The following is a 12,283-nucleotide window of genomic DNA, read 5'->3' as shown; positions in this document are numbered from 1 at the left end:
TGAACTCCCATAGCAGTGCTTGATGCTTTGCATGGCTGCCCAATTCATGCATTTATGTCTCATCACCCCAAATTCTGGAAGAGAAGTTAATTCTGTCAAGTCTCCCCTTGACAGCTCCTGACCACACTGCTACATCTCTCCTCTGAACTCCCATAGCAGTGCTTGATGCTTTGCATGGCTGCCCAATTCATGCATTTATGTCTCATCACCCCAAATTCTGGGAAGAGAAGTTAGGGCCACGGCTTCCCATTATTTTGTGCCTTTCACAGCATCAGGTACAGGCACTTGGTTGAGCAAAACTGTCGAACCAAATGTGTCGCCACCAGGTGGCACCAGAGTTCCTGCTATTGCTCTGAGAATCTTGAGTAACTTTCAGCCATTTATTGCCAAGCTAGCCATTAAAAATGCCTTCCTTAATGAGGAAGCTTCAATTTATTTATTAAGTAGAATGCCAATAAATACTACAGTAGACACAAGTAAATTAACCAGGCAAAATTGTAACTTACCATTTCCCCCATGGTAGACTAAGTGTTCACACAGCCCCTCTGTCTGCTGCTTGTCAGGCACTGAGCTCTCACCCCAACAGCTGCTTTCCAGGCTTTGAAGAGAATCTGACTTTCAAGCCTCCCTGGCACAGAGTGTCTCGATACCTGAAAATGGCTTCAAATCCTTGGTTTGGGTTTTTGGATCATTTATTTTTCCTGGAAAGGACAAATTAAACATTATAAAGAAATTGCTATAACCCCACCACCTTTAATATGTTGATTATTTTGGTTATTTCATTGCAATCTTTGCTCCCTTATATATGTGGCTTTATTAATTTTTGATCATGTGAAGCCATAATAAGAGCTCTCATTTACTTAATGCTTACTATGCAACTATGCTTGTTGTTTTATATACGTTGCTGCTATTGAAATATAAGAGCTATTGAATCCTTAAATTATATTTATTATATTACTTATATTGAATGCTTGCCTTGTTGGGTACTGTTCTAAAAGTTTTCCATGCATTAACTCCCATGACCTATATAGCCTGATGAGAGTAGGTACTGTTTACCTCATTTACAGTTCAGAAAACAGGCTGTCAGAGTTAAGTGACTTGCCTAAGGTAACACAGTAAATAGCCGTATTGGGATTCATATCTAGAACTCTTTAATTCTAAAATTACTGTTCTTTTCACTATATTATCGCATTCTGCTTTGTTCATTTGCTCTTTAATGATGTCTGTTTGTACTTCTTTAGAAAGGGTGTAAGGATTCATAGAATCATTAAAATATGGGTTTGATCTATGTTATTCTCCTGCTGCTAGACTGTTAGCTCCTTGAGGACAGGGACGAACTAGAGGTCATGTTTATTTATTTCTGCATTCCTCTTCTCATGAAGTGCAAAGTAAGTACTTGGATGAATGAGTGAAGGCTGCATTCACTCTTCCAGGGAGTCTGAGATACAGGGCTGCTTAACAGAACCTTAGCGTGCTAGAGCTTGAAGGAGTTTGAAAATCAAGTCAAACCCTTCCTTTAAGGAGGAAGGCCCTCCTTAGGGTTACCTACTAAGTTGGAGGCAGAACAGAACTAGAATCCAGGTTTGCTGGGCTTCTACTGGGCCATCTGGTTTCAAAGAGCCTAATCCTGTCCGTAAATCTCCTTCCTTCCTTCCCTTTCCTACCCACCCCCCTCCTCTCTTATCTTTCATGATATGTAAGTTGAGTAGCTTTACACCCTTGAAGTTTCAAGCCTGAACGTTACAAAATGAGGCAAGATTTTCCATTCATTTTACACCGATGCCCAGATTTACTCCTAATTATGTCTTTTTTCAACCCAGAATAGAATCCAGGTCCTCTGCCTCTCACCACATCCAAAATATGCAGAGCTGCAGCTCACATAGGGAAAATTATCTTGACTGGATTCCCCCCCAAGAACATGCTATTGGTGATTGATGGGGAGTGGGAAAGAGGCTATTAGGGCAGGCTGGTGGGTTTTATGTAACAGCCAACTTTTTGGAAAACCTCAAAGGAGATAGGAATTCCTGTTCTTTCTCAGAGCGGACACATGTGACCAGGCCATGTGATTTAATTCTTCTCTAGTTTCTGGGCCTACTGTTTTGTAAACACCCCCATGAGCCTGTTAAAGCAAACAATGTGAAGGCTAAAGACCCTGCCTGTAGCCCTTCTTTCCATACCCACCTTCATCTACCCCCCTTTTAGTGTCACGATTCTGGTTGCCTTATCCCCTAGTTTAAATAATCTGCAGTTGTTTGTTGTGATGTCTTTTCCTGGTCTCCAAGTATCTCCTAGAATGTCACCTGGAACATTATTTGGGTAGCCGTTAGTACATCCTGGTGCTTTTCACACTTTTTTTTGTAAGACCAGAATATTTTAGAACGCATCATTCAGAGTCAACTGCAGGTTGTTGTACAGTGGAATTGGTACTGAGGCTACATTGTTCGCTGACCAGTGGGCACACAGCGCTGGAAGCTCTAAAGCAAAGTGGCTGCTTACCATTTTCTTCCACTGTCTCTCTCTTTTTTTTTAATATGTAAAATAACACTAAAAAACTAACGCTTTTTCTTGCCACAGAGCAGTCTATGAGAGAGTAGTAGCTACAGACAGCTTAACACTAAAAAGATGCTTTAAGCTGCACTATCCAGTGTTGTAACCACCAGTCCCATGTGACAGCTGAACACTGGAAATGTGACTGGTCTCTTTTGAAATATACTGTAAATATAAAATAAACATCGGATTTTAAAGCCGTAGTACAAAAAAAAAGTAAAATATTTCATAGATAGTTTTATATTGACTACATCTTGAAACGGTAATATTTTAGATATATTGGGTTAAATAAAATATATTATTAAAATTAAGATCATCTGTTTCTTTTTACTTTTTTTTAACATAGGTACTAGAAAACTTATTTATTTTTTTATAGTGGCTTTACCAGTTTATATTCCCACCAACAGTGTAGTAGGGTTCCCTTTTCTCCACACCCTCTCCATCATTTATTTCTTTTTTAACTTTATTTATTTTTATACAGCAGGTTCTTACTAGTTATCTATTTTATACATATTAGTGTATATATGTCAATCTCCCAATTCATCCCACCACGACTCCCCGCCTCCTCCCTGCTTTCCCCCTAGAAAACTTAAACTTACATATGAGACTCACATTATATTTGGACTGGGCAGCCTAGCCTAGAAATCCCCAAGAGTAAATAGTTTCTCAAAAGTTTTCTCTTCTGGGGGCTTCCCTGGTGGCGCAGTGGTTGAGAGTCCGCCTGCTGATGCAGGGGACGTGGGTTCGTGCCCCGGTCCAGGAAGATCCCACATGCCGCGGAGCGGCTGGGCCCCGTGAGCCATGGCCACTGAGCCTGCGCGTCCGGAGCCTGTGCTCCGCGACGGGAGAGGCCACAACAGTGAGAGGCCTACGTACCAAAAAAAAAAAAAAAAAAGTTTTCTCTTCTGTGGAACTTTAGGAAACTAGCTAATATTTTCCTCTCTATAGCCACTCCCCCTTTTTTTAAAAAAAATTCTTTCATTTCATTTAATGATACCAAGAAGAAAGCCTCTATTAAGTGCTAATTATCTGTTTTTACACCTGCTATTCACCTGAGAGGAGTGACATCTAGTAAAAATTGGGTGGTTGCGGGAGGGAGTTAGGAGACTTTGGGGAGCAGAAGACTCGTGATTAGTCCAAACTTCTGACTTAGAATTGTTTTATACATTTGGAACTCTGTAGCTAACAAGTCTGAGGTAAAGATATGAAGGAGGGAAAGTAAAATAGATGCTCTTTAAAACAAATGTGCTTCCCTCTTAGGGTTCTAGTCTTGCTTTCCCCTCATTTATCTAAATTCACCGAGGATCTGTCATGGGCCAGACAGTTTCCTAGCACAGAGGAATCAGATGAGTGTGGCCTTGTCACTGCTCTCAAGGAGGTTACAGTAAGCTAGAGAACGAATTCGAATCCAGTCTCATACTCTAGGTAAGCACTGTAATGATGGTAGAAAAGAAAATGCGTTTGGAGCAATAGGAAGTCATGATTTATTCTGCCTAGAAGGGAGACTGAAGGTTTTGTGTGTCTTGGATGTGATACCCTCAGGCCAAAAGACAGATGGGAAGGATATTTTGCCCTGAGGGGAACAACCTGACTACAGGCATGGGGAATGGTAGGAGGTGGTCCTTGAAATAGTAGTTTGGGGCTCCATTGTGGGGGATTTGACTGCCTGTCTAAGGATGTTGGGTCTAAGGATGTTGAATCTTATCCTGTAGACTGGGGACCCTTAGAGGGTTCTAAGCAGGGGGATGACATACTTCAAGACTGTGTGCTCCTGGGAAGGATAGATTGGAGGGGGAGACACTGAATGCAAGGAGACTTAACAAAGAGGTCATAGTCAGCCAGGTAAGGGGTAGCAAGGGCTCAAATGTAAAGGAAAGAATATGTACAATAAACAGTCGGGTGGGGGGGGTAAAAGGTTGGTGTCAAGCACGGTCCCAGATTTCTAACTTGGGTCACTAGGATGTGCCTTTATCCAAAATTGGAAATGTAGGAGAGGATCAGGCTAAAATGGAACACACAAGATGTGCTCTGGATTTGCAGATAGAGCTGCAGAGGGAGCTGGCTAGAGCTGAAGTGCTTGTGTTTGTGTTTCAGATGGTGACCCTCTTTCAGATGTGGGTTGTTCCCCTCTATTTCACAGTGAAGCTGCACTGGTGGAGGTTCCTAGTGATCTGGATCTTGTTCTCTGCCGTCACAGCCTTTGTCACCTTCCGAGCCACCCGAAAACCACTAGTACAGACAACCCCAAGGTGAGAATTTAGGAGTGGGTAGTGGGAAGGAGCTAGGCTTCCTGAACTAATGGGTTGGGATGCACGGGAGGCAAGTGGGTTAGACTGAAAAAATTAGTTTTTGTCTGCCAAGATTACTTGGCACAAAGCCCCACCAAAACGAGCTGATTGGGAGACCTCCTGCCCCATTCACAGAATAAAAACCTCCAAGTCTTTCCCTATAGCTTACCTTACAGTTTACATCAAGGTCCGTTTATATTAAAAGCTAACAAAATAAGTAAGCAAATCCTGGTCATTGTGGTCTCATTATAACTGTCATTTTCTTCTGTAACCTCTTCTCTGATCTCTAAATTAGATTTTCTGTCACATTCTCTCCTAGTGCCCTGTAGTTTTCCTTCATAAAACTTATCGTAGTTTATAACTAAATATTATTTTGAGTGTCTGTCTCCCCCACTAAACTAACTATGAGATCAGGAACCACGTCCATTTTGTTTGTCACTGTATATCCAGGCCCTACCACGGGGTCTGGCTCATAGCCTATTGTCTGAATTTTTGTTGAATGAATGAATCTCAGCAAATTTACAATTTTCCAGCAAACAATACTTCCTTCTTTGGTCACAAAGCAGCCCCTGCCTGTATACATCTTTTTTCTTTTTTAATTAATTAATTTATTTATTTATTTTTGGCTACGTTGTGTCTTCGCTGCTGCGCGCGGGCTTTCTCTAGTTGCGGCGAGTGGGGGCTACTCTTCGTTGCGGTGCATTGGTTTCTCATTGCGGTGGCTTCTCTTTTTGCGGAACATGGGCTCTAGGCACCCGGGCTTCAGTAGTTGTGGCGCGTGGGCTCTAGAGCGCACACTCAGTAGTTGTGGCGCGCGGGCTTAGTTGCTCAGCGGCATGTGGGATCTTCCCGGACCAGGGCTGAAACGCATGTCCCCTGCATTGGCAGGCAGATGCTTAACCACTGCGCCACCAGGGAAGTCCCCTGTATAATTCTTTGTATTTCCAAATGCATTTCTCATTTGATCCTCCCAACCAGCTTGTGAGGTCATTTAATATCTATACTTGACAGAAAAAAAAAGAGATTTTCTCATTTATTCATTCACTCATTCAACAAGCACCTGCTATGTGTCAGGCCCTGTGCTGAGCACTGGGGATACAGAGCTGGAAAAGACATGGTCCCTGTCCTCAAGGAGTACTTGGTTTAATGGAGGAAATGGACAAGAAAGCAGCTGTTTTAGTGCAGTTGGTAAGTACTGTGAGACACGTGTGTACAGGTTCAGGAGATCCTAAGAGAAGAACCGGCCAGCCTCAAGAGTTGTGACTATCCGATCCAGTTTTCCAAGTTGCAACTTGCTCTTTTTCCCATGCCTCTTATGTTCCACTTTACTACAAGCCTTTCTTTGGCTTTCTGAGTTTCATTCTACAAAGTAAAATTTATCTGCAAGGTGAGGTCAGTGATCTAGAAGCCCCTCTCTGGCTGTGGTAGTTTACATTAAAAGCCAGTATAGAATATACAGACTCTGGAGCCAGATGGATATGGATTGGAAACCCCAGCCCTGCCAGTTGTTAATTATATGACCCCTATGACTGCACGTTTCTCAGCCTTGAATTCTTTATCCCTAAAAATGTGATAATAATTGCTACCTCTGATAATAATTGCTACCTCATATAGGGTAAGAAAAAGTATAATAAAGCATGTTAAGAGTCATCAAGTAACATTTTCAACATCTAGCTGACTGAAAATGTGTCTATAACATGGGAGGTTTTTGATAACAGTAACAACTAGCATTTGATAGTGCTTTACAATTACAAAGTACTTTCATAAACACCCACTTATTTCATAAACACCCATTTATTCATGCAGCACTTATTGGGCATGTATTATATACACCAGGAAATTATATACACTATGTACAATCCAGTGAGAAAGGTGGCAGGGGGTTCCTGTTTTAGAAATAAGTAAACTTGTCTCAGGTTGATATGACTTATCTGGGGTTACCCAGCTACTAAACCTCACTTAATCCAGGTTCCACCTAAAATGCCACATCCTTTCCACTGTGTCTCAGTCCCATCTGATCAGTACAAACCCTGGATAATGGAGCTCTCTGTGGTCTTTGAGGGCAGACACTGCAAGGTGTTCGGGTCCCTCCGCCAGCCTGAGAAGCCATCGCCCCTTGTTTAGCCACAGCAGGGAGGCCCAGGCAGGGACCTTGAGCGTTCTCCCTGAGGCCCAGCAGGGTTGGCAGTAACCTACTCAGCTCTCAGGAGCCAGGCAGATTGCTAAGTTACTCCTTAGCTCTCCTCACAGGTAGAACAGTGGCTCCTGATATCAGGGACCTACCTCCATAACATTTAAAAGGTTCTGGTGCATTCTGGGAACCATCTTTCCTCTCTGATCCTAGTTGCAGTCAATCAACCAGATTCCACACTGCTTTTCATTGGATCCTAGGGAGCATGGCTCCTCCTTCAGGAGAATCACACAGCCCCATTCTACCGCACCCCGCCCCCATCACGCACACACATCCAATTCAAGGGTATTCGTTGAGTGCCTCCTTCCTTATCCCTTCTCCGTCAGGAAAAAAAATAAATTCAGAAGCAAACTCATTAGATATATTTCATTTTGTTATTATCCTATGGGTAGGAGTGAAGCAGTATTCACATTAACCATGCCCAGTTACAAAAGCCTGTAGCTAATTCTACCTTCTCTTCATCTTCCCTTGAATCCTCTTTCCTGATAAGAATACCTGTTTCTTTCTGAGCACAGCTGTAGTTACTAATTTTCACTTCCTCATCCAACTAACCTGAATTTGAGATGACATACTTATCTGAGGTCAGCTGTGTACTTTCTTTGTTTGAGGTTGAAACTTCTCTTTTCTTCCCTTGGTCTGAGACCAGGAAAATACAAAGCACTAGCTCCCTGGTATGTGGAGGTGTTTCTGCAATTGAGGGAGTGACCAGCCTTGCTCAATAAAAGTCCTAAGCAAAGAGCCTGATGTCCCCATTGATGTGAGAGTAAGGGATTCTGGTGATCCAGAGGCTCTTAGGCCAGTCTTTCTGTGTCAGCTTTACTAATTTTTTCTCCTTTCTCCAGGTTGGTTTATAAGTGGTTCCTGCTGATCTATAAAATCAGCTATGCCACTGGCATCATTGGCTACATGGCTGTCATGTTTACCCTCTTTGGTCTTAACTTGTTATTCAAGTGAGTACCCTTTGCTTTTGTTTTTGCTAGTGTCTGGGCAGGAGGGACTGGTGAGATGTACCTTTGTTCCTGGGACAGGTCCTGAGTATGAACAAGGGGAACATGGCACCTAGGATAGGAGACTTGGCTTTGAAGCATGGGAGGATGGGTGGGCCTTCCATGATTTGTGCTGGCAAAGAGAAAGGAATGTCTGGATAATACAGAGTTAGAGTCTCAAATCATTGGTTGTACTTTCCAAGAATTTATATTTTAGTGGGAAAGTATAATAACAAAAGTAAACATAATAATGATTATAGCCAGTTACTCATAACTCCATCACCCCAACAGAACCATTTTCCTTTTCCATGTGTGTATTGTTTACTGTAACATCCACTCTACCTGAGTGGTCTTATGTTCAAGGAGAGTAGGAGTTGGCAAACTACATCCTGTGGGCCAAGTTGGCCTACCTTCTGCTTTTATAAAATAAAAATATTTTACTGGAACACTCATATTCATTTGTTTACACATTGTCTATGGCTGTTTTTGCAGTAAAACAGCAGAGTTGGATAATCGTGGCAGAGACTATATGGGCCACAAAACCTAAAATACTTACAATCTGGACCTTTACAGAAAAAGTTTGCCGACCCTGGACTAGACAGTTGAACTCATGGGACACAGCTGGCCACACCTGGCAACAGATCCACCTAGAAAGATACAAGACAGGAAATAGCAGGGCAGCGTCTGCAGGAGTCCTCACAATAGTCCCAGGGCTGAGATATGAGGGAGTGAGACCACACAGATGAGTGTGGGAGCCAGCCAGGCCCAGAAGACCTACTTCTCCAAGGAACACATCAGGTTTAAAACTCTCCCGGTCCAGATGCAGTGTTCTAATCGCAGGTCAGGTTTAATATATAAGCATTGCTACTTTGTGACACAGCTGACGTTCCACCTTTAAGAGATTTCTCAGGAAACAGAGTTAACCTGTGGACTTTTAAGTCCTGCTCCATTGTTGGTCACGTAGGTTGTTTTTTCAGTGCAGCGCTGTCACAGATAACATTGCAGAGTTGCTTCCTAAGGGTACATGACCAGGAGTGGAATTCTGGCTGTTGCTTCATATTGTCATAAGCTTTCCAAAAGGTCTGTATCAGCATACAGGTTTCCTCCACCCCCAGTTAAGGCAGAAGCCAAGTAATCCTGGACTCTGGGACTGGAGGGTACAGTGAGTAAGCAGGGCAGAAAAGGGTAGAAATGTGGTATCCACAGCTGTAGGTTGTGGATTGGAACAATGCATTGAAGCTAGAGATTTAGGATTCAAATTTCAATTCATGACCACTGGCCTCTTCCCCAAACCAGGTATACTGTAGGCAGGAATCTCTGAAACTGAAAGGAATAAGTCCTACTTTATATAATGAGAGGACACCCATGGAATTCTTTCTTCCAGGGGTAGTACAGGCTGAAAGAATAAACAGGCTCCACAAATATTTACAGGAATTTATCAGTGTAGAGTCAACACATCTCATCAAAGAAAACCAAGGTACTTCCAGATATCTTCCTAACCTGGATGGTTAAAAAAAGTAAAAACCAAGATTCTCTATTATATTTTAAAGGTATTTATTCTAGAATTACAGTTTCTTTTTTACTTTGATAAACTGTATAAGGAGGAAAACATAATTGAGAATCTTGACCATTTTTATGCTACTAATCAGGTTAATTGGTGTAAGATCATGACGTCTAGTTAGTAGGTTAAATGTTATAAGGTTGGTGGGCAAATTCAACTTTCTAAGCTAAATGTAATTTACAACTTTAAGTGAACACGTACAATTCTTGGTACAAATGTTTTAACAAAGGTAGTTTTCTATAATAAACATTTAAAGACTCAAGTTTGCAAACTGTTGGTCCCTGGAATTACTAAAACAAACTTCCTAATATTATAGGCCTATTGTCCTTAGTAAGGAGACTTACCAAAATTTAACTTTGATGACATGATACAGAATATGTATAGATGCAAGTTAAAATTTTATGGTAACTGGTATGTGTATATTTACTAACTTTATCTTTGTTTTCTAAAGATGTGGTTGGCAAACTTCTTTATAAAGGGCCAAATAATAAATATTTTAGGCTTTGTGGGACAAAAGGCAAACTCTAGGATGGTATATAGGTACTTATATAATGAGAGAAAACTCCTCCCTTGCTCCACCCTGTTTGCCTGGGTGGCCTGTCTCAGATGGTGGACGTACTTTGTGCCCACTTGCCATCATATGAAACATTCTTAGAAGGAGGGGCCTGATGGAGGTGGGTGACCCCTGGGATCATTTTCACTCTGCTCCAGTGACACCCAGATCCTGCTGTGCCCTTCCCTCCTTTTGAAGGGCTCAGCTATTTCAACTTGGGCAACTGGCTGGAGGTGAGGCAATTCAATAGTGAGTTGCTAACTTCCAGTCTGAAAATTCCACTGCTTAGTGTGTAGCAGTTGCCAGTAGTGGAGTCCCCAACATATAGGTGCCAACTAGGGAGCTGCAAGCATGGTCATCAGTCAGAGGAGGCAGGCACTGGGAACAGAGTGGGGAAGTGAGCAGAAAGGGATACCCTGGCTTGGTCTTCACAGCTCCCAGTCCTAGGCTGTTCAGGTGGTACCCACAGGTCATATACAGACAGGCAACAGGCTGGATTTGGTTTTAGTTTGCCAACACTTGCTCCAGCTATTAAAGCTTCCAGCTTTAGACGCTGCCATTTGTGTCCCAGAGTAGTAATCCAAAGTAGTTGCATCTCAGGGCAGGCCTTACAGGCCATGCTGTTTCCCTTACAGGATCAAACCAGAAGATGCCATGGACTTTGGCATTTCTCTCCTCTTCTATGGCCTCTACTATGGTGTTCTTGAGCGGGACTTTGCAGAAATGTGTGCAGACTACATGGCATCTACCATAGGGGTGAGTTCACTTGGGCTCTTTAATACTGCCTCCTGCCACCTCCAAAGAGTTCAGGATAGCATCACTTGTTTGATGGAAGAGATAAGCCATACAAAATCCTTCAGGATGTGAGTGGTATGTATGGAGGTTCCTTCCTTAAAGTTTGGAAAACCGATCTCAGATGTACCCTGGAATTTTTAACTCTAAGCTATTATAAGAATCACTTTACCCCACAGGAAGTTAAGAGTCACTCAACAGATACTTATTTAATGCCTCTGTCTAGTGACAGAGATGGGTATTAAAGTAATAAAAACACAAATAAATTATATATGATACTTTATGATATTATATTATTAAAATTATAACTTTAATAAATATTATGAAGGGGAGGTTCATGATACTATGAACAAATATAGTCATGTCATTTGACCTAGTCTTGGGGCTCAAAGATGGCTTCCCTGAAGATGTAACTATTGAGCTGACCTGAACAATGAGTAGAGTTAACCAGATGAAGTGAAAAGTGAAATGTATACCAGGTAGAGGAAATAGCATGTGTAAGAGGCCTGTAGTGGGAGAAAGGGTGAGCATTTTAAGCAACAAGGCTCATGTGGTTGTAGGGCTGAATTATAGTGGAGGTGTATGGAGGAATAATCAAAGGCTAGGCTAGAAAAAGCCGTAGAGGCCAAATGAAAGATAGTGATTTTTATACTAAAAATACTAGGGGGCTAAGATAGAAAATGACGACATCAGATTTGCACCTTGAAAAGATCATTCTGGCTGCTTGGATAGAGAACAGATTGGAGAGGGGTCCACAGATCAGAGTGACCCACTTAGTCTTTAAGAGACAATTGCAGTAGTCTGGGCAAGATGAAGGTAGCTTGGATTAGGGTAGAGATGGTGAAAAGTGAGAGAAATGGACTATTGGAGAGGTATTCTGGAGGTAAGGTTGACAGGACTTGGATATAGATTGGTTCTGGAGACTGAAGGAAAAAACATGAAGGAGAGAAAGGTAGGTATCAAAGCTGACATTTCTAACTCAAGCAACTCCTTGGATCCTTCACTGAGATAGGAAATGCTGCAAGAGGACCAAGTGGAGACCATGCAGAGATTCTTCAAGCTTAAAATATAGGTAAAGTAACAGCCAGTGTAAGAAACCCAACTCAATATCCTTATATCTTTTTTTTCAAAATGTCTGTTGTTTTGCTGTTTGTAAAAGTAATACATTCTTTTTGTAATTGTGTGAACAACACAGAAGTGCTTCCCATCTGAGTATCATCCTATTAGACCCAGCCATAAAAGGGAATATTTCCAAGTTTAATAGACATTTCTCCAGTTCTGTGCTGAAATAAGTGTGGTTCTGTCTGATGAGTGGTGACTGAAAGGCATTCAGAAGTTCTTGCTACTTCTGAGGTAGCAAGAGGT

At 42.0% G+C, this 12,283-nt stretch overlaps 1 protein-coding gene across 1 annotated transcript in view; it reads left to right on the top strand.

Moving 5' to 3' along the window:
• The window catches only part of RNF121 (ring finger protein 121), an 83,133-nt gene that overhangs the window by 56,474 nt on the left and 14,376 nt on the right, over positions 1–12,283 (top strand). The window contains exons 4-6 of the mRNA XM_032639053.1: positions 4,642–4,796; positions 7,869–7,976; positions 10,762–10,882. Coding sequence (XP_032494944.1) covers positions 4,642–4,796; positions 7,869–7,976; positions 10,762–10,882 — 384 coding nt within the window. The remainder of the gene's footprint in view (positions 1–4,641; positions 4,797–7,868; positions 7,977–10,761; positions 10,883–12,283) is intronic.

Source organism: Phocoena sinus, chromosome 8 (genome assembly GCF_008692025.1).
Source record: "Phocoena sinus isolate mPhoSin1 chromosome 8, mPhoSin1.pri, whole genome shotgun sequence".
Taxonomy (NCBI): domain Eukaryota; kingdom Metazoa; phylum Chordata; class Mammalia; order Artiodactyla; family Phocoenidae; genus Phocoena; species Phocoena sinus.
This window is presented reverse-complemented; position numbering and strand designations above follow the sequence as displayed.